The sequence below is a fragment of the Elgaria multicarinata genome, chromosome 1 (assembly GCF_023053635.1).
Source record: "Elgaria multicarinata webbii isolate HBS135686 ecotype San Diego chromosome 1, rElgMul1.1.pri, whole genome shotgun sequence".
In the NCBI taxonomy this organism is placed as follows: domain Eukaryota; kingdom Metazoa; phylum Chordata; class Lepidosauria; order Squamata; family Anguidae; genus Elgaria; species Elgaria multicarinata.
Window position 1 is genome coordinate 152,327,510 of NC_086171.1, and position 26,452 is coordinate 152,353,961.

General features: G+C 41.0%; 1 protein-coding gene across 1 annotated transcript in view; it reads right to left on the reverse strand.

The window, feature by feature from the left end:
- Nucleotides 1-1,907: 1,907 nt before the first annotated feature.
- The window catches only part of LOC134407521 (vitamin D3 hydroxylase-associated protein-like), a 34,002-nt gene continuing 9,457 nt past the window's right edge, over nt 1,908-26,452 (reverse strand). The window contains exons 6-15 of the mRNA XM_063139370.1: nt 25,346-25,386; nt 23,490-23,614; nt 22,504-22,629; nt 21,334-21,431; nt 19,664-19,763; nt 13,862-13,905; nt 11,613-11,652; nt 10,532-10,640; nt 2,997-3,142; nt 1,908-2,089 (exon numbers count right to left, since the gene is read on the reverse strand). Of these exons, the coding sequence (XP_062995440.1) occupies nt 1,955-2,089; nt 2,997-3,142; nt 10,532-10,640; nt 11,613-11,652; nt 13,862-13,905; nt 19,664-19,763; nt 21,334-21,431; nt 22,504-22,629; nt 23,490-23,614; nt 25,346-25,386 (964 nt within the window). The 3' untranslated portion in view covers nt 1,908-1,954. The remainder of the gene's footprint in view (nt 2,090-2,996; nt 3,143-10,531; nt 10,641-11,612; nt 11,653-13,861; nt 13,906-19,663; nt 19,764-21,333; nt 21,432-22,503; nt 22,630-23,489; nt 23,615-25,345; nt 25,387-26,452) is intronic.

Below are 26,452 nucleotides of genomic sequence, written 5' to 3' on the forward strand. Positions count from 1 at the left end.
TACTCAAACATTGGGATGCTTCCAGAAAAGGCTTTTATCATGCCATGACCCTTCCTCATTCACAGAAATTGACCTCATCTTCCATTTGTAATCCTCCCATCTTTTCCCATTATGTCATCCAACTTTTTCTTACTGCAGAAAATCCATTAAGGAGGGAAAGACGGAATAGCTCCACATCATCTTTTGATGGTTAGAGCTAGGAGCCCTCCTTCTAGAAGCAACCTTTTAATGTGTATTTTAAGAATCCCTTTTTATGTAGTATATTTATTTATTTATTTATTACACTTATATACTGCTCCCATAGCCAGGGCTCTCTGGGCAGTTTACAGAAATTCTAAAATTGAGGTAAAAACAAGTATACAAAATTTAAAACTCTAAAACACAGAACATACACACATACAGCATTAAAAGCCGATTAAAAACTAAACGTGTGGGTAATTAGGATGTGCCGCCATTTGCCTGGGCAAAGAGGAAAGTCTTAACCTGGCTCCGGAAAGATAGCAGCGTTGGTGCCAGGCGAGCCTCATCAGGAAGATCATTCCACAGTCTGGGGGCCACCACTGAAAAGGCCCTATCCCTCATTGCCACACTCCGAGCCTCTCTCGGAGTAAGCACCCGGAGGAGGACCTTAGATGTTGAACATAGTGACCGGGTATATTCACGTCGGCAGAGGCGTTCCGTCAGGTATTGTGGTCCCAAGCCGTGTAAGGCTTTATAGGTCAAAACCAGCACCTTGAATTGGGCTCGGAAACATACAGGCAGCCAGTGCAAGCGGACCACAGCAGGTGTTATATGGTCAAACCTTCTGGTTCCCGAAATCAATCTGGCCGCTGCATTTTGCACAAGCTGCAGCTTCCGAACCGTCTTCAAAGGCAGCCCTACGTAGAGCGCATTGCAGTAATCTAACTTGGAGGTTACCAGAGCATGGACAACTGAAGCCAGGTTATCCCTGTCTAGATAGGGGCGTAGCTAGGCCACCAACCAGAGTTTGTAGAAGGCACTCTGTGCCACTGAGGTCACCTGAGCCTCCAGTGACAATGATGGGTCTAAAAGAACCCCCAAACTACGAACCTGCACCTTCAGGGTGAGTGCAATCCCATCCAGAACCGGTAGAACACCCCCCCCCCATCCTGTCAGCGGAATCACCTACTAACAGCATCTCAGTCTTGTCTGGATTGAGTCTCAGTTTATTAGCCCTCATCCAGTCCATTGTCGCAGCCAGGCACTGATTCAACACATCCACAGCCTCTCCTGCTGAAGATGAAAAGGAGAAATTGAGCTGCGTGTCGTCAGCATACTGATGACAGCACACTCCGAAGCTCCAGATGACCGCACCCAGCGGCTTCATGTAAATGTTATACAACATGGGGGACAAAACTGACCCCTGTGGGACCCCATACTTGAGAGTCCACGGGGCCGAGTAATGTTCCCCAAGCACCACCTTCTGTAACCGACCCGCCAAATAAGAGCGGAACCACTGCAGAGCAGTACCTCCCACTCCCAGCTCAGCGAGTCGTCCCAGAAGGATACCATGGTCAATGGTATCGAAAGCCTCTGAGAGGTTGAGGAGAATCAACAGAGTCACACTCCCTCTCCTGTCTTTCTCCCGACATAGGTCATCACACAGGGCGACCAAGGCTGTTTTTGTGCCAAAACCAGGCCTGAAGCCCGACTGAAATGGATCCAGATAATCAGTCTCATCCAAGAGTGTCTGGAGCTGGCCCGCAACCACCCGCTCAAGGACCTTGCCCAGGAATGGTACCATTGAACATTCATTGCTCAATAAGCTATACATTAACCCATCCTTTCCAAGTCTATTTTATAGTACTTTGGTGGAAATGTAACTGAGCAAACCCAGCAATATGAAAACAAATACAGCAGTAAACCAAAGAAGCCAACACAAATGTTTATTAGCGGATACAATGAATTCCTTGCAGGCTCCTTTCGGACAGGCTCAGATCTTCCTCCTTCCCCTCCTCTCATGTGAGACTGCCTCTACTTCCTTCATGAACCGAAGACACAGTTCCTCCTGCCACGGCAGGGCCACACATTGGACAGCCACAGGGAGCCCCACAGCGCCCTCCACAGCCTGCAAGAGAGACACAGAGCAATAGGATATTTCTGGGGGAGAAGCCAGCTTGAGCACACAGCTCTCAAAACATTCAAGAGGCTTCTAAGCCACATGCTGCCTCTTGAGCTGGTGGTAACTTTCTCTTCGAGGCCAATTGGGAAGTAAGGAGACCAGCCTTCAGCTGGATAATGGAAAATGTTCGGGATACATTTCCAACATGAATAGACATGTTGCTTCTCAACATACATCTGCAAAGTCTATAGCAGTTTGGAATTTCAGCTGGATTGTGCAGAGCTGTCCATAAAAATGGAACACTCTGTAGAAGGTGTTTGTGCCAAAAAGGATGCTAATCATCATGTGCCCTTCCCAGATGTTGCTCCAAGATCAAGCTCATGATTTTAAATGTTCTTAAAGGAAGTAAGGGTGCTTCAGATGAGGCATTTACCACCCTGCCTCATTCATGGTATTTTGAGTTCAGCAGAGCCTGTCCCAAATAAACATACTTGGGATCAGGCTGTACAAGTTGCTCTTAAAATATAATTTTCTCTAGCAATAAGTGGGATCCTTCCCATCCCAGAAGCATCCAAGGAATTAACCCTGTAATAACCTCAAGTTTCCATCCAAAGGGGCCTATAAACAAATTACACCGATTTTAGATGATTTATTTTATTTTATTTATTACATTTTTATACCGCCCAATAGCCGAAGCTCTCTGGGCGGTTCACAAAAATTAAAACCATAATAAAACAACCAACATGTTAAAAGCACAATTACAAAATACAGTATAAAAAGCACAACCAGGATAAACCAGATGATAGAAAAAAAGGGTAACTCCATAAAAGTTTTGCAGAACAAATTGAGAGTCCCCCCCCCCCAGCCAGATGGCTCCCATACACATCAATTGCTTTGGTTGCTACTGACTGACCTCCTTCATCCTCTTATCCCAAGGGTCTCCATAATGCCCTTTGTAAAGCTTCAGCTCATCCTCATCTGCCTGTGTTGCTGTAGTGACTGGTACGACTCCAGCAGGAAAATTCAAGACATTGTATAGATGGGTGTAAGTAGTAGCAACTGAAAGAGATCAAAGGCAACATATGATATTTCTGTCTTAACAGTATATCAGATCTTTGTTTTGTGACCACCAACATGCAAATAGCATAAGAGAACAATGCAGACTTATACGAACGCAACATGTGTCCATCCTGATTGGACAATTCACAGAATACACAATCCAAATGAACTCATTAGGTGAGCAGAAGAAAGGTGTTCTCTTTGAAATATCCTTTGTTGGCTTTTATACACATAATAGGATGGGGAGCTTTGCTCTGGAGGAATAGCCTAGTGGTGAAGAAAAAGCCTGTTTGCACCTTTTGAAACAATGAGCTCCATCACACCAGCAGTTTAATACACTCTCGCCATGTCTGGTATCTGGTATTGCAGTGCGGGGCTCACATGATGTCATCCCTGTCCTGCACCCATCTCACCTCTTGCATATTATTTTGGTGTGGGGAAAGTCTGGATTATTTTCCCCAAGCAGATTTAATGTGCCCTTAAACCTCCGTGTATTGCTGTCCTCTCACTTTTTTCTTAGTTGGGGGCGTGTGCTTTGAATGGAGTCTTGCTGAGGAAAGGGGAGGACGGGCTCCAGCACGCCATGTCACAAATGGACTTGTGCTTAGTCTGTTTACTGTTCCTTTTTTTTTTTTTTAATTTTTATTCATTTTCAACACTATATAAACATAGATAAACATTTCCAAAATATAACTGAAACTAACACAATAAGAAAAAAAATACATCAAATATCTGCTGCATACATATTGAATAATTGTTGAGTACAAATATCAAAAACTATTACATATGCCTTATCACTCTACAACATCTTCATTCTTAACATAAATGTGCACCCCCCACCTCGGGATCATTCTTGAGTCCAAAATCTAATCATTTCTTCTGCTGGTGGTTTCCCACTTCCCTTAGTAAACACGAACACTAGGAACTGTTTCCAGATTCCTTCGAACTCATTTATTTTAGTTACGCCTTTTCTCCACTTAATATTGCATGTCAGTTTATCATTAATGGCTATGTCCCATACTACTTTATACCATTCCTCAATAGAATATTCCCCTTGGATCTTCCAGTTCCTAGCTATCATCAATCGTGCTGCAACCAACAAACTCGATATCAGCTCTATAGTTCCTTTTCCACACTTTATATCTTCAAATAGTGACAGCAATGCTATTTTTGGTGTTTGTTCTATTTTCATTCCCACTATTTCTTCAATTTCTGAAAACACCATCTTCCATAATCTTTGTACATATTTGCATTGCCACCACATATGTAAATACGTTCCTTTTTCCCCACATCCTCTCCAACAATTTGCTGAATGTTGATCACTTATCTTATTCAATCTAACCGGGGTTAGGTACCACCTCCATAAAATTTTAAAATAATTCTCCTTTATTCTTACTGATAAACTTCTCAACACTCTTTGTTTCCATAGTCCCTTCCAGCTCTGTCGCCCTATTTGTATCTTCAAATCTGATTCCCAAATCATTTTCTCTGTATTCTCTCTAAACTCCTTCTCTAACAATATTTTATATATTTCACTCATTAATCCTTTTGAAACTATACTACTTCCTTTTCCTTTCTCCTTACTTACTACTAATTCTTCAAACCTCGTCATCTTTCTGCACATTCTATTATCTTTAATCCACTTTTTATTCCATTGCTCTAATTGACCATATTCTAGCCAAGATAGCTTCTTCTCCTTTAACAAATTTTCCATATCTTCTCTTGTTTTAATATCTCTTACCCAATCCTTTAATTTTATTTTATTTTTCTCTTTTAATATTTTACATAATCTACCCTTTAGATCCTCTGGGAAATTCTTTAACATTATTATCGGTGCTAAGGGAGAGTTGCTCGGAAGCAGCTTCCCTTTAAATTTACTCCAAATTTCCCATTGAGTCCTCAGGAGTGGATTATCTATACTTCCAACCCACTTTCTTCCTCCATCTTTAAAAAAAACATTCTCCAGATTCATCTCTATCTTACTTATAATTTTTTCTTCCATCCAATATAAATCTCCTACTCCCATAATTGCTTCTACAACATGTCTTAATCTATTTGCTACGTAGTATAATTTTATGTTTGGGAGACCCATTCCCCCCTTTTTTTGGCTTAGGTACCAATTATTTTTATTCACTCTTGCTCTCTTTTCTCCATTACAATATTTATTAATAATATTTTGCCAACTTTTTGTCTCGGTTTCTGATATTTTTATAGGTAACATCCTAAATACAAAATTAATTTTAGCTAATATCTTCATTTTTATCAAAGCTATTCTCCCAAACCAAGATAAATTTAATCTTTTATATTTTTCCAATTTCTCTAGTACCTCCTTCTTTAACCTCGTTAAATTTTCCCTTTCTAAATTCTCTAGATTTTTTGTAATTTTAATTCCCAAATATTTAATCTCGTTCTTAACTTTCAATTCCATTCCCTTAACTTCCCAATCCTTTTCTTCCCTCTTAGTATAGTTAAACAACATCATCTCTGATTTAGACCAATTTATTTTTAACCCTGTAATTTCCTCAAATTCCCTCAACTGATATTTAATTCTTTCTAATTTTCTTAATGGATTCTTAATGGTCAATAAAGTATCATCCGCAAACATGTTTAGCTTTATTTCCCTTACCTCTCCAATTCCTTCTAATTCTTTATCCTCCCTTAGTGCCTTCGCCAAAACTTCCATAACCATTACAAAAAGGACCGGCGAGAGCGGACATCCTTGTCTTGTTCCTCTGGCTAGTCGTATCTTTTCAGTAAGTCCGTCATTTACCACCACTACCGCCGTATTTTGGGAATATAGCTGTTCTATTACATTTTTAAATTTATTTCCAAATCCCAATTTATCTATAATACTCTTTAGTGCCTGCCAGCTCACACAATCAAAAGCTTTAAAAATATCTAATGCCATAATACCTGCCTTAATATTTGCTTTTTTTATTACATTTATTACATTTAAAACTCTACCCACTAAATTATGCATATGTCTTCCTACCACAAACCCACATTGATCTGCTCCTATATATTCTGCCAAGAATTTATTTAATCGTTTGGCCATAATAGATGTAAAAATTTTAGCATCCTGATTTATTAAAGAAATAGGTCTATAAGAATCGGGATTAGTCAAATCTTTATCTGGTTTTGGGATCAGAATTATCACTGAATGTTCCCATGATTCAGGTATCTTCTCTCCTGATAATATCCTATTATAAAGTTCCATTAATTTTGGAACTAGACAATCTTTGAAGACCTTATAATATTCTGGACCCAAACCATCTGCTCCTGGTGATTTACCCACTTTTAACTTATCAATAACCTCTTCAACTTCTCTTTGAGTTATTACTGACTCCATTAACTCCTTATATTCTGATTTTATTTCCTTCTTTATAAACCTTCCAATATACTCCTCCACCTTTTCTTGTTGAATTTCTTTACCCTTGTACAATTCCTGATAAAATTCCTGAAAAATTTTTATTTTAGCTTTCATTGCATGACAATAATTCCCTCGGCTATCTTTCAACGTTTCTATCCCATTCCTCCCTTTTTCTTTTTGTGTGAGCTTGGCAAGCAACCTCGAGTTCTTATCACTATTTTCAAAATATTCCCTTTTCATATACATTAAATTCTTTTGAATCTCTTCTATATTTAAATTTTCTAATTGTTTCTTCTTAGCTTGTATTTCCACTAATTTATATTTATCTTTACTTTGCCAATATCTTTCCTCCAAGTTTTTAATTTCTATCTCTAACTTTTCCTGTTCTGCACGTTGTTGTCTTTTTAAACTACATGTTTCTCTAATACAGATTCCTCTTGCTACAGCCTTCATGGTGTCCCAAATGACTGACCCAGCTGTTCCTCCTTTTTCATTAATTTCCCATGACTCCGACAGTTCCTTCCGAATTTTATCTACTATTTTATTGTATTTCAATATCTTTGTGTTCAACTTCCATCTATATGCCTCTTTATAATCTTTCTTAACTGTAAATTCTAAACTTAACAAGGCATGATCAGTTACTTTTATTACCCCCATTTCCATTTTACAAATCCTCGTTGCAAAGTCTTTTGAAACAAATATATGATCTATCCTGGAGTATGTATGATGAACTGGGGAAAAATATGAAAATCCAGGCCTATTCCCGTTAAGTAAGCGCCACGAATCTAAATAATCATTTTCTTTTATTAATTTATTCAATATAGTCATATTGTTTCTCTTTTCAACATTAGTGGGATTTGACCTGTCTCTTTTATTATCCATAACCATATTAAAATCCCCCGCTAATATAACATACCCCTCCTTAAATTCTTCTATTTCTTTAAACAACTTTATAAAAAACTCTCTATGCCTCTCATTTGGGGCATAAACATTAATCAAAGTATAGACCTTTCCCTCAATTTTACCTTTTAACATAAGATATCTACCCTTATCATCCTTTTTTACCTCTTCTAATGTAAACCCACTTTTTTTTGAAATCAAAGTGGCCACTCCATTTTTTTTTGATGTCCCTAATGACTTTTCATAATAGGCTAGCCACTTTAATTTTATCATATTCGAATTCTCGGAGCCTTGGTGTGTCTCTTGGATCATTATAATATCTGATCCCTCTTTATTAAGCATTTGTTCTATTCTCTTCCTTTTCACGACTGCCCCTAAACCTTTAACATTGAGTGTTGATACCTTTATCTTTTTATCCATAATCACCCTTTTGAAATCTCTTCCGATCCCTTGTGCTCAGCAGTTCAAACTTGCTTACATAAAAACACAAACTCCATACATAAAACCCCCACCCTCCTACCCCAATCCCTCCTCCCCTACCTTCCCCCCCTCCCCACCCCCCCACTCTAATCCCCCCCCATATCCCCGTGAGTCTAGTACTCCAGCCATCTACTTTAAAGGGGGAGGGGGGAGGCAGTGCTGTGCCTGGCCGGCAGGTTTCTATATTAGCATTTTTATTTGCAATTATCTCCAAACATAATTAACAATTCTCTTACTCTCCAGATGTCCCAGCCTCATTCCCTCCCCCACCCACTCCAGCCCCATCTGCTTCCCCATCCAGACCCAGCCTCTTCAGCAAATCTTTACCTTGATCCAATGAGGTTACTCTGTGTTCCCTCCTCCCATATGTAAATCTTAAAAAAAACCGGGTAACCCCATGCATAAGGAATTTCATTCTTCATTAATGTTTCCATTATTAGTTTAAGACTACTTCTCCAATTTAATGTACGTTGAGAAAGATCATTGTAAATTTACACTGGTTTGCCTTTATATTATATCTGATTCTTAAATCTCAATTCTTTCATAATTTGCTCTTTTTTATAATAATTACCAAATTTCACCAAAATGTCTCTTGCCCCTTTGTGGTTTTGCCCCCCCACACGATGGACTCGATCCGGATCCAATCCGTCTATTGATATATCGGCATCAGCTCCTTGAACCAGTTCACGATGATTTCTCTAAGATCTTCTCCCTGCGACTCCTTTAGCTGCTTTATTCAAAAAGTAGATCTACTAGATTAATCTTCCGAGGCAATCGATCACAGTACCCATTCTTTAAATTGTATATTAGTTGATTTCTCAAAAGCCTCTTATTCCTTCTGGTCCAAGTCCGCTTTAGCCTCTATCTTTTTGATCTTATCCGAATTTTCCACCTTTTTTATCCGCTAAATACACAATTAATGTCTAAATTCACTCATATGCTGATCCATTTTTTTAAAATATAACAATGTTATTTTCAGCTATAATGGGCCTGATCTCCATCAACGAGGGAGGGTTACTACCACTTTCTCCTCCTTCAGTCATATTTTTTCTTTATTTGGTATTGTATCCAAAGGGACTGGGTCTTTATCTTCCTCCTCTTGCTCAACTCCAGGGGCTGTCCTTTCCAGGAGGGAGAGGCATGCCAAATTATGATTTGAAAGTTCCTTTTTTTTATATAATTTGAAGGTTTCTTATTTTTTTTTTCTTCTTTTTTTCTTTTTTCTTTTTTTTTTTCTTTTTCTTTTTTTGTATATTAAGCTTTGCCCAACTTTTGATCTTTCTTTTAATGTTAGGCATGGGACTCTTCTGGGTAGGGCATAAATCTTAGAGTGTAACTCGCTTCCTTAGCAACTTATGCTGGCTTCTCTGTTATATATCAAACACTTTTTCTTTCTTCATGAGGGGGGGGAATATCCAGTTCACAACAGCATTCACTAGAGGGGATCAGTTTAATCATTCGCAGCCTCTCAGCTTCCCACATCTCCCTCACCGAATGCCGAATGCAGCTTCTTCCACCTTCTCTCCCCCCCTTCTCACCACGCCAATAAATCCAATCAACAACTTCCACCTTACAAAGCCAGCATTTCAATCTTTCCCATGTGAGATAAGAATGAAAGGTTATAACACAAATCAATGTCCAGCAAGCATAAATTCCTTCTTTTTAAACTGCGTCAGTGTTACTTTCGGTTTCGATAGTGTTGCCGTTTATACAGACATTGTATTAAATATCAATCATCTCACCTCCCTTCTTCAAATCTCTCAGCTTTTCCAGCTCCTGTGACTTTTATAATCATTTTCTGTCGTTTGCTCAAAGATTTATGCCCATTAGAAGAGAGATAATTGCTTTTTCCGGCAAACGCCGCTTAGAGCCTCAGAAGAAACCCGCCATTGCTCAGGCGGCCAGCTCCGCCCCCCAGTCTGTTTACTGTTCCAAGCCCATCCTCATTGCCCGCAGAAATGGAGCCCAGCCGATGAAATGTTAAATCAGTAAATCGCTAGACAACAAAGCCAGAGCGGGGGTGGGGGAGGAACCCATGTCCCTGAGGACCCCAGCAGATCTCTATTTTTATGAACTGGAGATGCACAGCTGTGCATGAACAAAGTAAAAGAAAATAGATCCTCCACAGGTGGGATTTTGCATTGTTGGAGTCTCAGGAGAAAGGCTTGAAAGGGGGAGGGATTTAAAAATCCTAAAAATTAAGACATGAACGGATCTGATTTAAACTTGGCATGGCTAAAGCCCTCCTTAAGAGCTATCACCGGGCCAAGTGTCATCTCTTTAGCTGTAAAATTCATGCAGATGTAAACATTTCTGTTAATTTCCACATGCCTGATGGCTCAATTTACACTACATGCTTTGATCCAAGGGGAATAAAGAGAAACAGGTTGACGCTCACTCAGTGGCATCTGGGAGCTCAGCTGGCAGCGTCCTCCCAGGTAACAGCCTGGGACTCCGTGCGCCCCCAAAGTCACCATGACCAGAAGACTGGGGGCAAAGTTCAACAAAGGAGGGGACTGCTGGATTGTGAATCCTTTGGTAGTGTGCTGGTAGGCTACCACATAACCCAGCCCAGTTTGCAACAACCCAAGAGCAGGGTGAATACAATGCCAAAAACAGACAGGGTGATCAGCTAGTACCAAATAGCTTGCCAGCATATCCTAGATTAAAGGCTGGTCCCAAAGTAGGACAAAGCACAACATCCAGCTTCAGCTTTCTCCATTCTGCAATGAATTCGTCACGGTAAGCCTGGAGATCAATAGAAAGAGAAAACGATGGCTGTTATAATGACTTGATCAGCTCAAATTGATTATTAACTTAGAATAGACAAATGTGTTTACATCCTGGCATACTAGATGCTGATCAGTGCAGAACCTAAGAAACTCAACTTAGAGTGCCACTCCCATAATTCCCAGACAGCATGGCCAAGCCAGGTTGGGGAAGTCTGGTCATGGGTATTTCATTGAAAGGGTCAGGCAAATGAAGTTCGGGAAGCAGTAACGTGATTTAAGTGGCATGTTTATTTCCGCTTACTTAGCAACTTTGCACATGCTCAGAATAATGGTATAATGAAGGCAGGGGCTGTGCTGCATGTAATCCTATTATAGCTCAAAAGAGTATAAAAAGGACTAGTGGGGAAAGAGGAAGCCAGGCGAGATTAGATTGCTATGAAAGTGCCTGCCACTGCATAACCAGGAGCAACACACATCAAGCAGCTGCTCTAGAAGCAAACTGCAAACTTCAAGACCATGCTCCAGTCTTAACCAACCCAGGACTGAACTTTAGACCAGTGGTAGAGCACCTGCTTTGCATGCAGAAGGGCCCAGGTTCAATCCCTGGCATCTCCAAGTAGGGCTAGCAAAGGCTCCTGTCTGAACCCCTTGGAGACTTATTACTGTCAGTCACTGTAGAATGCTAATCCCAACAGATATCATGGCTGGTGCTGGAATTGCAGTCCACGTGTCTGTGTAAATTCTCAAATGATATCAGTGTCCCAAATCAAACCATATAGGTTTGTGAGTTATAAGGTATTTTTCTAATTTTTTTTTGCACTTCCTTCTGGTGAACATTGAAAGCCAGCAGAAATAGCCAAATATGAAGATCGTACAAAAACTTTCCCAAGAAACTGCTTTTATAAACAAGTTACTCTCTGGTGAGCAGCAACTGGGATAGAATGGACATCCTTGGTTTCTTTGCCTCATAATGAGAAAACAAAATTACCATCCGGTCAACATTGTTCTTCCAGAAGTTTTTCACTGACCTAGGAAAATCATAGAACACATGGAATTTAAATTAATGATACTGAAAAGATTTTTTTTCCCAAAGAAAATTGATCAAAACTGCCCATATAGCTATGTCCACTTTGTTAGTCACATCAGCGTAAACACAGTCATATGCTGGATGCAAATCAATACAATCATTTGAAAATATCTCTATAAAAAGTCAAATGTAATTCTCTCCTAGGATCTCCATCAGTGACATCTGAAACATCCAGTAATGCTAGAAATTCCTTCAGAATGTTGGGGAAGCTGTTTTTCTTACAACCAATTCATTTAAATCTCTCTCTCTCTCTCTCTCTCTCTCTCTCTCTCTCTAAGCCTATGCGGCAGGGTCTTGCTATTTACTGTCTTACTCTGTACAGCACCATGTACATTGATGGTGCTATATAAATAAATAAATAAATAATAATAATAATAATAATAATAATAATAATAATAATAATAATAATCCTGTTTTCCCTACAACAAAGATGTTAACAATGGAATGCAACTGCCCAACATAAGCAGACAACAAGCATCTGAACCTTAGTTTTCTACATTCACTGGAATGCCCCCTATTTATTTATTTTATTTATTTAAAACATTTATATCCCTCCCTATATCATTAAGATCTCAGGGCGGTGTACAGATAAAAGCATACAGTATAAAACAGTAAATACACACAGCTAAAAACAAATTAAACCATGAAACAAGTTAAATATATAATTTAAAAGCAGTAAAAGAATTAAACAGTTAACACAATATAACATCATGTCAGTCAAATCTTCTCTAATCAAAACATTTTTATTATTTCAAAGCAATTCAGGTTAAAGTGAATTACAAATTTATTTTCCTGCTTTCAACTTCCCATGCAAAATGCATGATTTGGCCAATGTACTACTGCCCTCTACTGCATGGAATATACCATAAAAGCTCTCTTTGTGACTAGAGCACAGTAGTGTGCTCTATTCTTTGAAAGCATATGCCACAATATACTTATTTGTTCTTAAGGTGCTATAAGACTCTTTATTGTTGGACAGCTGTTTAATCTTTAAAACTGCTATCCACCAATAAAGAGTCTTATGGCACCTTATGAACAAAAAGATATATTGTGGCATATGCTTTCATAGAATAGAACACACTTCATGGGGAGCATGAAGCACGAGAGAGAGAGAGAGAGAGAGAGAGAGAGAGAGAGAGAGGGCCTTGCTAGACCTACCTTTAAATCCCGGCATGTGGAGGGGCCAGCCTGCACTAGAAGTAGCGCGGGCTGTCGCTCCTGTTCACATGTCAACACGACACAGTAAAGCAAATCCTCGTCACGTCGGCCATTTTTTTCTGCCTTAAAGGGGCCAAGTGCGCAGAAGCGCACCGACGAAAAAGGTACGTTCTTTTTTTAAAAAAACAGGGTTCTCCACTCCCCCTCTGCTCCCGATTTACACACACACACACACACACACACACACACACACACAATGTACAATGTCCCCCCCCATCGCCCCTGGGCTGCAATTCCCCCCGATGTCCCCTGGCTCCACTCTTCCCACCCCCATCTCTCCTGCCAGGTCCGCTCTTCCCTCCCCTGGCCCCAATCTCCCTCCCCCCCATGATTCCCCCCCCCCCAGCCCAATGGGCACAGCGCTCCTCTTCTCCCGGCTACTCACGAGTAAGCTGTGTAGCCGGGAAAAGCCTTGGAACCGGCTAGACCTTCCGTAGCCTTGGGCTCAGCCCGGGGCTGTGGAAATACCGGGCCATAACCGGTGCCGGTTATCCCGGGCCAAGGGAAAGTTTAGCCCGGGCTGACCCCGAGATCCCCTGTGTGACATATGGACGCACAGCGGTAAGCCTGGATATTAGCCCGGGCTAAACCCTTGTCTAGCAACGGCCAGAGAGAGAGAGAGAGTTTAGAGAACAGGCAAAGAGACTAGAGCAGCCTTCCCCAATCTAGCATGCTCCAGGTGTGTTGAACTACAACTCCCACCACCGCCAGCCAGCATGGTTATTGGCCATGTAGTAGTCTAACATATCGGGAGCATGCCAAATTGGGCAAGGCTGTTCTAGAGGATCTTAAAGCTGCTCCTTGGCCCATTTCTCAAAGCATTCTCAAAGGCCTTGAAGTCATAACACGTTTGATATTCCACAAAACCCAATTATAGTTGCATTTTAGGACAGCATATTGAGTCCATTATAAGTCATGCAAAATTCACTTACCCTACTCCAAGGAGGGCATGCAAATGTCGGGAGATTCTTGGAAACTGAAACAAAATATCACATTAAGAATACACCACTCACTGATGGAAAATCTTAGCTAAACTCAAAATATCATGTTAGGTTTAGGGTTAGTCTGAATCTCTTTTCGGAGTCCCTTACAACCCAGTGCCTCTGACTGCTAAGAGCTTGAAAATCCCTTCCAACTCTGTTTCTTGACTCTAAGATTTCTGTAAGAAGAACTATCAGTGTACATGCCTTCAGACAATACATCTTAGGATCTGACAAAGGAAGTTAATAGCCGGTAACATTCTGGTGATATGGTTCAAGGGGAGCTAGCATAGCCCAAGACAGCATAGGTGATGGGTGGAGATGGCTCATCTTTCTCCTCCCCAGAGAAGGGGAGGGGGGCAAGTTATGTCCCTTTGTATAGCAAGAAGCTAGTTAGTGCTGGAACTGGAACTGAATCTAGGGGGTTCGATAAATTCCTGGAGGAGAAGGCTATCAATGGCTACTAGTCATGATGGCTATGTGATACCTTTATTATCAGAGGGACTAAGGCTCTATACACCAGTTGCTGGGGGAAATGGGTGGGAGAGTGCTGTTGCACTTGAGTCCTGCTTGTGGTTCCCTGGTCAACAGCTGATTGGCCACTGTATGAACAGAGTGTTGGACTAGATGGACCCTTGGTCCGATCCAGCATGGCTTTTCTTATGTTCTTATCTAGGGACAATGGGTTAGAGAAAGGGCCCAGAACAGAAATGGTGAAGCATGCTCCTGCAAGAGGTAGAGGGCCTGCTGCTGCCTGGATCTAATGGAATATGGTGCATGCCTAGGAAGTGGAAACCGTATCAGTGAGAGTATGCTAATCACACCATGAAGTATTATTCCAGGATCCTCCCAGCAATTCCTTAAGTGTGGCAGTGGCCTCACCACGCTCCCTGCTACATGTGTTGGGTCTGAGGTTTGGTTTGGTAGTCCTTGTGTGGCCTGCCCATGTGCTAGTGCCAGTCATGTTTCCAGGAAGCATCTTGCTGTTTTCCCAGTTCAGCATTCTACCATACCACTGGGAATATCCCAGGAAGAGGCAGGAAGCCACCTGCACAGGTTTTACAGCCTGTGCTGGTCGCTGCATTTGGCTCTGTGAGCCACATCTGCTCATGGGAGAAGTCTGCTAGTCTGTACGTACTGCAGAGATCAGGCAGGGCATCCAATATCCTAAATGAGAGTCATCTGTATACTATCTTCACTATAGCTTTTAGGAAGGTGTCCAAGTGATAAGTTGCAAATTGCAGCTGATGGGGTTTTGATGAGAGGTAAATTCTCTGCATAAATTATTCATTGGAGCATTCTGCTAAAGAAACCGATGGACTTTCTGTCTTGTGCCTGCTGTCAGCAAAACAAAGTCAGTGATCCAAAGTGTTGTCAGTGCACGCAAATCATGTGATCCCAGGGGCACTAATGTACACGTACACTATCATCGCTTCCACCACCACCACTTGCTAACATCTCCTTTCAAAAGCTTTTGTGCAAGATCCCCAAATGTCCTTTTGATGGGAAGTGAAAAAAGATGGGGGGGGGGGGGGTTACTAAAAAGAGAGACTGTTGGAAAAAGTGTATTCACACACATTCAGGTGTATGCATGCTCCTCTGGATCTCATCCTAGATCCCCTTCAAAAAGACATGCTTAATTTACCGTATTTCTTTGATTCAAAGATGCACTTTCCCCCCCATATAAACATCTCTAAAAACAGGGTGCGTCTTAGAATCACGGGTGCGATTATTATTCTTAGAATCAAAGCTTTTTTTCTGTTGGTGGTACTGAAATTAGTGTGCGTCTTACAATCGATGGCATCTTACAATCGAAGAAATACGGTAATAGGCTTCAGACAGCAATATTTTGACTAGTATTAGATGACCTCAGCAAGTACCTATGACTAGTAATCTCATTTGACCTATCAGTCTACATTGACCCCCATAATTAGATGTGAAATAAAAAGTCTCAATAAGTTTCACATTTCAGGAAGTTGAATAATATGGATGAATACACCTCCATTGTAGATTTTACATTTAGTTTGCAAGAAGTGTTTTGCAATGTGTCTTCTGGTTAGGCATGATTGTTGGAATTTGTAAATTCAAGCTAAATTGCACACTTGTTGACTGAAACATGTTACACGTACCCCCATCTCCCCTCGCCCTCCATCTTCTCCTACTGTACTCAAAGTTATGAAGAAGTACAACTCAAACAACGTTCAAGTTATCATGTGATCCAACATGCTTTCATAGGGCCAGGCCCATTAGACAGAATGAGACAGCCATCTTGGGCAGCAGATTCTATGATGGGGGATGGGAGACCCACCCTGGCTATTCCTTCTGAGCCTGAGTTGCTCTGCTCACTTGATGCACATGGGTGCCACAGCAATTCTTTGAGTAGCACCAGTGCTAAGCAAGTAAGCAAAGCAATAAGTAAGTGGCAGTGACTTATTGGATTACAGAGCAGGAGGTGCCACCCAGCCTTGACCTCAGCACCCTAAACTAGTCCCTCAGGATACTTCCCCATCACCAGTATGAAAGTAAGAGTCAACTGCCAGCCCAGGTGGTCCTTTTGTCCTTTGCCTCAGGCAGAAAAATGTCTTAGGTTGGCCCTTGTCTCATACGTTCTCTGTTATTTTTATCCACTCTGTGTAAATGAAATGCTTCATCATACTATTGGGAACCAGGGCTACTAGTCATGATGGAGATAGATAGATAGATAGATAGATAGATAGATAGATAGATAGATAGATAGATAGATAAATAGATATTATCACCAGCATCTGAGGCAGTATTCCTTTGTATGCCAGTTGCTAGGAAGCCCTTGTGGGAGGGAGCTGTGGCACTCATGTCCTGCTTGTGGGTCTTCCATCTGGTTGGTCACTGTGTGCACAATGCTGGTCTGATCTGGCATGGCTCTTCTTATGTTATGTTCTTATGTTAACTCATTTCTAAGATCTGATTTGATCACACCTTGAGAAATGCATAGACAACCACTCAAAACAACTGTGCTAAACACAGGCAACCTTATATGCTTTGACTGATTTCAGAAGAAGAGAGTAAAGCATATAATTAATTTTCTCAGTGAAATCAATGGGACTTGGAAGTTGTTAACTATAGCTGGAGAGTGCTTGCCTTTTTTACTCACTGTCAAAGAATTTTCTAATAGTGGATGGCCATGATAAAAAAGAACATGGTAGGTAGGTGGACTGGGGAGAACCCAGGAAGAAATAGTCCTATGAAGCTGTTGTAGAAAAAGATCAAGATTTGTGGCAATACTATTTCCTCCATGCCTCCACTTTGCTTCCCATCCCCATCATTTTGCAGTGAATGGGATCATCAAAAAGCAGCATATGAAAACCCGAGACTGGCTGTATCAAGGTCATTATTCTTAGATTATGATTTTCTACCTTGGTTATTCCGCTTTATAAGGAAGGCAGCTAGAACTTGATTTCCGTTAACAAGATTGACTGAGGTGACCGAGCTCTAAATGAAACAGTCATTTTGAGACAGCACATGAAGGAAACAATCAAATATACAAGTTTACATTACAATTCTGCTTCGGCTTGGAAGAAAATGAAACGTGGTTTTCTCTAAAGATCCGGAGCCACTTTCTAATTTAAATATAACAATAGCAATCAATGCAAATAGGGACCCATAAGCTTCCTGTAAGAACATACTGTTGGGAAATGAGTATGCAATCTCATTTTCAGATGCACAACAAAGGCTTCAGCATATTTTCAAGGAGCAGCCTTGCAGATTTATTCTTAGAAATCAATGTATCTTGAAATTTAAGCATTTTGGAATACTGGTCAAAATATTGAAAGTGTCTTTTTTCTGCATTGGATCTTGAAAAACCTTGGCCTATTGCTCTTTCCTCCCCACCCCACCTACAGCACAATCCTGGTGTCAACTCAGAAGTAAGTCCTACTGATTTCAATAGAAATTACTCCCAGGTAAACATGTATAGGTTTGCATTCCTGGGCAGGATCTACACTAGTGCTTTATAACCATTTATAATGGTATTAACAACTGTTGGGGGCCATGACACATTCCATATACCATTTTCAAACCAATTTCATCATGTTATATCCTGCTTGGCGTAGATCAAGCCCCAGTCTTGTGTCTTATCAAACACCTTCCCTTCTCCTACACATTTCAGTCACTAATGAGTTACTGTCAGCTCATGAATCTAGGCCTACTCACCTCCTCAGATCAAAATCAAGGCTTTGCATATAAGGATCTTGAATCCAGCAGATGCAATTTAGTGAGATAGCCAATGGCTACCATCTTATGCTGGTCTGTCCTCCCACATCTGGCCTAGATGAGAATAAGAGGAGTCCTGCTGGATCAGAGCAAGATCTATCTAGCTCTGATTATGGAAGTTATGGGAGATTGGGAGGGGGGACTCTGCTTGATCACAAGGTTCCCTGCAGGTGGAAAGTCCTGCTTTAGGCTGAGTTGACTTCGGCGACCTTTGCTCCTTCCTGTTTTTATGATTAAACTAATCAGAGAGAGAGAGTGAAGACAAAGGGATCAGGCAGGCAGGCACTTTCTCTTCAGTGTTCAGGCCTGCCAAATCTATCTTGTGATAGTGATGAGTGTAAATGACTACTGTTAGGATTGATCTATTTCCTCTTCCCCATCTGGGAGAGTAGAGTATGGTTGGCTGTGACACTTAATCAGTAAAAAGAGAGACAGAGCTAAAAGAAGCAGTCTTTCTGGATAGGAGCATAGGAAGCTGCCTTATACTGAGTCAGACCACTGGTCATCCAGCCCAGTATTGTCGACACTGACTGGCAGCAGCTCTCCAGGGTTTCAGGTAGGATTCTTTTCCTTGCCCTACCTGGAGAAGCCTGGGATTTTGCATGCAAAGCACGCACTCTATCACACTGAGCTATGGGTGAGATAGCCAATGGCTACCATCTTATGCTGGTCTGTCCTCCCAAATCTGGCCTAGATGAGAATAAGAGGAGTCATGCTGGATCAGAGCAAGATCTATCTAGTCCAGCACTTCCATTCACACAGTGGCCAACAAATTACTGACCAGGAACCCATAAGCAGGGCATGAGTGCAATAGCACCCTCCCACCCATGTTCCCCAGCAACGGGTGCACATAGGCTTACAGCTTCTGCTACTGGAGGTAGCACATAGCTACCAGGACTAGTAGGTGTTGATAGCCTTCTCCTCCAGGAATTTATCTAATTCCATTTTAAAACCATCTAAATTGGTGGCCATCTCTTCAAAGGTTCATCTGGCTTCAAAGATTCAGCTGACATAGGTTATATTAACCTCTCTTCAGGTATCTGGCAGCATCTGAGATTTGCCATGATCACAAAAGCTAGAGAAAATTACAACCATGCAAGAATATTGCCAGATATTTCAAATTTGTACTCCCCCATGTTGGCCTACAACCCCCTAGTGGAGGGTGGGGGGAATGACACTGCCTTGATTTTTTTCAGTAGAAGGTGGCTGGCAATTATTCTACTGTTGATCTCTTTTAATCTAGAGGGGAAAGATGAAGACCCCAGGCAGAAAAAGAGCAGACAAAGACCACACAGGGACAGATTCAACTTGGATTGTTTTTTGGACAGCAGGAAAGCACCTTAGCCAAATTAACTTGAGTTGCTACCAATGTGAAAGTGCAAGAGAGAGACATGAACATGTGGCTCTCTCCCATTGTGTTATCCTATGCTTTTTATCCAGACTAACAGCATGATATATATGGAGAAATCCTATCTTTGAACTTTGTTTCATGCCTAGGAGACTCACCACTGGCATTAAAATGAGAGCCAGGATCCTCTTCAGCAGATTTGGCAGTCGGTAACAAAGAATCTCGTTCGTCCAAGTGGCATCCACAAACTCTCCATCACTGGCATGGTGAAAAGAGGAAGAAAGCAGATAATTCTACAGAGTCTCTGATGTGTAAGATAGCAATGGGTTAATCTTCTTTCTCTGAGGTGGTCAGCAGTGGACACCATTTTGCCCAGTGCCAGCAGCTTTTCATTAGTAATAATGAGGGAGACTCTGAAGCTTAGAGGATTCAAATTTTGGATTTGGTTCAGTTTTGGAACTTCTATTTGGAGTCTACTGTGATGGGGTAAGCTTCCTGGTTGGTTGGTTGGTTGGATTTTTTTACTTATGTGAAAAAATTTCATCCTGCCTTTCCATAAATATGCTCAAGGCAGCTAATGTGAGCTCAAGCTTCAAGGAGTTTGCTTGCCCCCCATGATGGTATCATGGTATGTTCAGAGGCCACCATATTCTCCCTCCCCTCATCTGGCTGCTCCCACCCCAATCAAAGTACTTATTAGTTGCTGCTTCATTTTGTCCTGGACCCGTCTCTCTGTCATTCAGGAGGACTCTGGTCCCTCCCAAATCTCAGAACATAGCTTTGGAAAGTGGACTTTTAATTTGCACAGTTTGATCCATACTATATGTAAGATCCACTAAGTTCAATGGGTCTTATCCCTGAGTAAGCGAGTATAGTATTGCAGGCTTATAACTGCACAAGTGTGTGCATTGTCTCTTTATATACTAGCTTAGGACACACACACAAAAAACCTTTCTTTTTAACCAAATTTAGAAATACCTTTTATTTTTTATGTTTGAATACGAAGAGAGTTAAATTTCTTAATTACTAAACCTATTTCATTGCATAATTAACCCATAAATTTAAACCCTAGCCACCATCCTGTGCTTAAATGCTCACATGGTGGTGCACTGTATTAATAATCAGATTTCTGGGGTTTATTTGAGACACTGAGGCATCCCCAGATACATAGAGGACTGAAAACGCACATTTTGAGGTGTTGACATGCAATAGCTTCTTTTTAAAATCTTTGTGATCTTTTGAATTTTAATTGGGAACAGTCTGATTATGGAAGTTATGGGAGATTGGGAGGGGGGACTCTGCTTGATCACAAGGTTCCCTGAAGGTGGAAAGTCCTGCTTTAGGCTGAGTTGACTTTGGTGACCTTTGCTCCTTCCTGTTTTTATGATGAAACTAATGATAGAGAGAGAGTGAAGACAAAGGGATCAGGCAGGCAGGCACTTTCTCTTCAGTGTTCAGGCCTGCCAAATCTATCTTGTGATAGTGATGAGTGTAAATGTCTGCTGTTAGGATTGATCTATTTCCTCTTCCCCATCTGAGAGAGAAGAGTATGGTTGGCTGTGACACTTAATCAGTAAAAAGAGAGACAGAGCTAAAAGAAGCAGTCTTTCTGGATAGGAGCATAGGAAGCTGCCTTATACTGAGTCAGACCACTGGTCATCTAGCCCAGTATTGTCGACACTGACTGGCAGCAGCTCTCCAGGGTTTCAGGTAGGATTCTTTTCCTTGCCCTACCTGGAGAACCCTGGGATTTTGCATGCAAAGCAGGCGCTCTGAGCTATGGGCCCTCCCCATTGCTGTTTGCTAAGATGTTCAAGTATCTACTTACAACTTCTCCACTAATGTGGCATTTCCATCAGCATAGAGGCCTTTGGTGAACAGCTCATCCACCAGAAAATTGATTCGAGGGGGAGTGAAAGGTATAAGCTGAGTGGAGGGAAAAGTCAATATTTAAAGTCAATGCAAATTAAATATAGATATGCACAGGTATAAGTGTGCCTTTACATGTCTATGTCTGCAATGAACAAAATGAAAGAACCAGTGACAACTTTTCCCCTAAGTCTGTTATTTTCATTCTGATGAATGCACATTTGAGAGATGGCATCTGACTACAGTACCCAAGATATTTTTGGGCAAATAAACTGACAAAAATGGATTGGTATTTTGTACCAAATTGATGTAAAAAATCCTAAGACTGATGAGATCAGGAGGATCTAGCAATCCATCCTTGATGGGAAATGTTCTCATCAGATCTCCACATCAATCTATTTTTGTCTGGAAATTTAGTTTGCAGCCCAGTCTTACAGCTGCAGATGCAAACACAAGCTTGAACAAGTACCTGAAAGCATTGGCTAAGCAGAGTTCTGATAGTGGCAAAAAGAAATATAAATATCAACTAGAAATATAAATTTTAGCCTGTAGTCAATAACTAGTGTGCAGACATACTAAGGGCACAACTCTATGCATGTTTAGACAGAAAAAATCCTACTACTCCCAGCATGCCCCAGACAGCCATGCTGACTGAAGCATGCTGAGAACTGTAGAATGTTTTTTCTGTCTAAATATGCATAGGCTTGCTCCTTAAGGCTGGCTACAGAATTATGTGCAGCAACCTAAATTCTCAATGTACACTTTCAGTGGTACCAGGCGCTTGCCAAGGGGTATCCTACAAAATGATAATGAAAAAGTATGTTCCTCTCTTGCCACCTTATGCTTCTCTTCTATCCCATTTTTTTCTCCAAAGTGTTTTTTCACTCCATGTTTCACTTATGAATTCTTTTTAATTTCACAAATAGTAATGTGCTCAGTCCAGTTTACAATGATCAAGAGCCAGTGTCCTTGCTAGTAACATGCAATTGTTTGTACACAACAGCCATTGCTGATCATTATTCGTCTTTTATGAATCCTAAAACCCCCATCAAATTAAAGCAATATAAATCCATTTATAGATTAAAATTTAGGCAATATAAGAAAAGTCTCACTAAGACCCAGAGCTTACCATATGCCCTGCATCCTGTAGGAGTTTTCTTGTTTCCTGCACAGCCCGTTTCATGCTGGGAGATGGCTGGAAATAACCATCTCCATCATAGTACCCAATCCTAAGGGGCGTGGAACTAGAGTAAATCTGAAAAGAGGAGAATCTTCATTTAGTGCTGGTCACCAAGCCAACGAGATGAAAAAATCCTGAGATGACCTGGCTTTTCACACTTTGGCTGAGGGTAAAAGCTTGCAACCAGGCTATTGGAAAGTTGCTCTGTCTCCCCATATGCCTCTCCATCCATCTATTCCACTGCTTTGGAATGCTCTCCTTATTGAGGTTAGCATCCGCTGGTGGTTCCAATTTTGGTTTGGTATGAACCCATTCTGGATTTCAATCATAACCAGCCAGAACACTAAAGAAGCTATTCAAGGTGCTGCACCTATTATGGAGATAAGGGTTCAGCACCTTAAATCAGTCCTTTGAAATTCTGGCTGGATCCAACAAACCCAGAATGGATTCACAGCCCCATTGAAATTTGAGCTACCAGCCTCCACTGCTAGCCTGATGTCTGCCTTAACATCATTTTGGCACCAGGGAAGAACTTTCTATTTCCCTGTCATTTGATCTAATATTTCTTAACTCTGCTGCCTCAATTTTGGCTTCCTCCTCCAGACTTTGGCAGCATTCTTTGCTTGACTGTCCCACCTTAGGGCAGAAATGAGGCTAGGTACAGTGTGAAATTCCTAGGAAGCCACGTTAGATACCTGCTTCTATTTCATTGTACTTGCAGCAACTCAGTAATGTCGCAAATTGTGAAGTCCCCTCTCCCCTCCCCCCAACTGGGAAGTTATACACACACACACACACACACACACACACACACACACACACACACACACACACACACCACATAGAGAGAGATTTTCATTATACATTAAGGACCTATGAAGAATCAGAATCTCTTCCCACATGCGTGGGTCTATCCCTGAACCCAGTTCCATTACCTCCTCGTTAAAGGGCAGCGGGGGCACAGCTGGATCCAGATGAAACAACTCGTCACACAGGAGGGCCCTCATGCACAGAACCAGACTGTCCACATCTCTTGCCATTGGGCCTGTCACAGAGATGACTGGAACAAAAGAGGAAGAGCTCTGAACATGGTGAAGGAAGCAGCAGTGTGGCTTGGGTGCTGCAGTAGGGATGGAGCTGAATGATTCACCTGAGGCAGTCCCATGGTGAGCAGCCAGTTACTCTATCTTGTTGAAATGCATTTACCAGGATATGATGGTGACTTGAGATTTCATTTGTGTGACAAGCTGTTCACAAAAACCCATTCCACCACATGAAAACTGAGAAGAAAAGTCATCAGGTATCTAATGTACAACCTCCAATTTTTCAGTATGAATATTCAAAAGAATTGAGTTGCAATTGTAATGCACTCTTAGACCCATTTTAGACATAACATGAAACTATGGTTTATCATTACTTGGATGACCAGATATGAACTGTGTGCTTGCATGCCCCCTCCTTTACATACAAGGAAAGGAAGTTTAAAATTTCCATTTCTAGTGTGGAACAAATCAGTTTTCCATTGTCCAAATAGTGGCCAAACTACAGTTGGTTCACAAATCAGGATAGTAAAACACATTTTGATCCTGGTTTTATTGAATTTATACATAATGGGAAAACCACAAACAGAAACTTCAAATCTCCTACACTGGCTTGCAAAGGGGGAGAGAGTGCATGAACATGGTTTAGCATTACATCTGAAGTGGGCTGCAGGTTTTATAACAAAATTCATATGCCATTACAAAAGTGGACTCTTCGCCCCAAAATCTGTGCATGTAAACTCAGTTTCTTCAACTTCAGAAACAGACTTTTGTATTTGAAACCTGATTTTTGAACTATCCTATGAATCATTCTCTGTAAATGGCCACAAATGTGGTGAATTTGGTGAGATGGGAGTTTTTAAATTAGTGAAATGATATTTCAAGTTGCTGAAATACATAGTGAATATTTCAAGTAATAGCAAAAACAAACAAACAGATGCAACTGTTTATTGTGAAGCATCATGATTAAAAGGATGAGGTATGGCCTCAGAGTCCGCAGTTGAAATCTGAGCTCATTATAAACTCATTAGGTAGCTGTAGGCAGGTTATCTTGTCTCATACTCAATCCCATCCACACAACACCTGACCTATAATATAAGATAATAATACTGGCCAACTTTGCAGGCTGTTGTAAGAGTACTGAGAAAATTACTAATGAACATGAAACACTTTTGAGCATATGGGGAAAGTAGTATATAAACATTTACTATCTTTCATGTGCTACATAGTACCTGTATGACCAGATGCAAATGTGTGCACATGCAGGCACACACACATGCACATACACATCATTCAATCTTATTTTCTAACTTTCCGTCACAGAATCTTGCAAATTTCAGTGATTTACCTGGCTGCAGCCCAAACAGAAATGAGACCAAACTTTTCACACTGTATAGTTAAGCTTCTATACAAATGAACATAATGTCACCAGCGTCCATCACCCCCCCCTTTGCACATTGCTTGCAAAATCTGCATGGCTGTTGAATGTTTTTAAAAAGAATTTGACCTTCATTAGGCAAATTAGAAATCACAAAGAGAATGAGACAGTCAGTTGGCCTCCTGATAAAAGACTATTTGAGATTTTAAAGAAATAATAATATTGATAATATTGAGCCCAATTTTTGACAGTTGATTGCTTATCAGAAGACCACCATATTCATCAAAGGGCTTGTGCTTGTTTTGAATTTTCCCATGAGCTGAGTAACAGTTTGAACGCTAGCTTATATTTTATCAGTGATAGACTTGCTCACCTGAGTTCATTCCTTCTACAGGAGCGGTAGCACCTTTGACGCTACACAAGAGCAAACGAGAAAAGTAAATTAATGATGGAGCAAAGCCAAATGACAGAGGGAGCCAAAGAGACCCAAGCCATGAAATGCAAGTGACATGTGTCAAAGGATGTTACTAATAGCGCCAAGCTATTGGAAAGCCATTGGAAATTCTGCACACAGTCCCTTCAGGGTACTTTTCCCTGATAGAGAAATATTATAGGCATCTTTTATTATCTCTAATTAACTTTCTTGCTTCTGTAAATCTACCTGTAGTAGGGACCTATCTGACATCCACCCCTCACTGAAGCAGATCATGGATATTTTAACTATGCAGCTTGCATACACTGTGGATTCAAACAATTTCACTTCCCTTCTTAGAATTTAGACCAGAACTAACAACAATTTGCAGAGAGATTTGAGCTTTAAGTGAAAACAGGCTCTGGACTTTTCCCGTGTTTAATACTTTCAGTGGCACAGCCCACATTTTTGGTTCAGAAGTTAGGAGTTATGTTACTAATACAGTTCTTCCCACATCTTTCCCCTCCCACCCTCCTGAGTCTTCTTCCAAATAGTCAGATTTCCTGGAAGATTGCTGTATTCTCAAATACTCAGAAAGTTTGGCTGACTATAAAAGAGCCTCTCATAACGGGCAAATGTTACTGTCCAATAACCCAACTTTGCTTAGACAAAGAACGGCAAGGAGCCCTTACTCTGATTTGTTTGTGGTATAGAGTTTGGACTTAAAAATCTGAGCCAGGGCTCAGCAGAGTTTAGCCCTAAATGCCAAAACTCAAACCCTGCAATGCATTTATTGAAAAATGAGAAACTAAAAGTTTCCCTAAAACCACACATATACATCTGGGGTTGGGGAGAAAGGGCTTCTTGATAAGGGAAGGTTGAATAAACTTATACCACTAGTAGGGGGGCAAATACCAATAGTGCTCCCCCTTACCTGGCAAAAGTGAAAGGTGGAACATGCAAACATACAGAAGCTCTTCTAAACAAGTTGTTTAGAGCAGGTTTATCATGAAAGTTTCATGATGCTGCAATCCTCCCATGCCTGTCTCGTGATTTCTGGGTGATAAC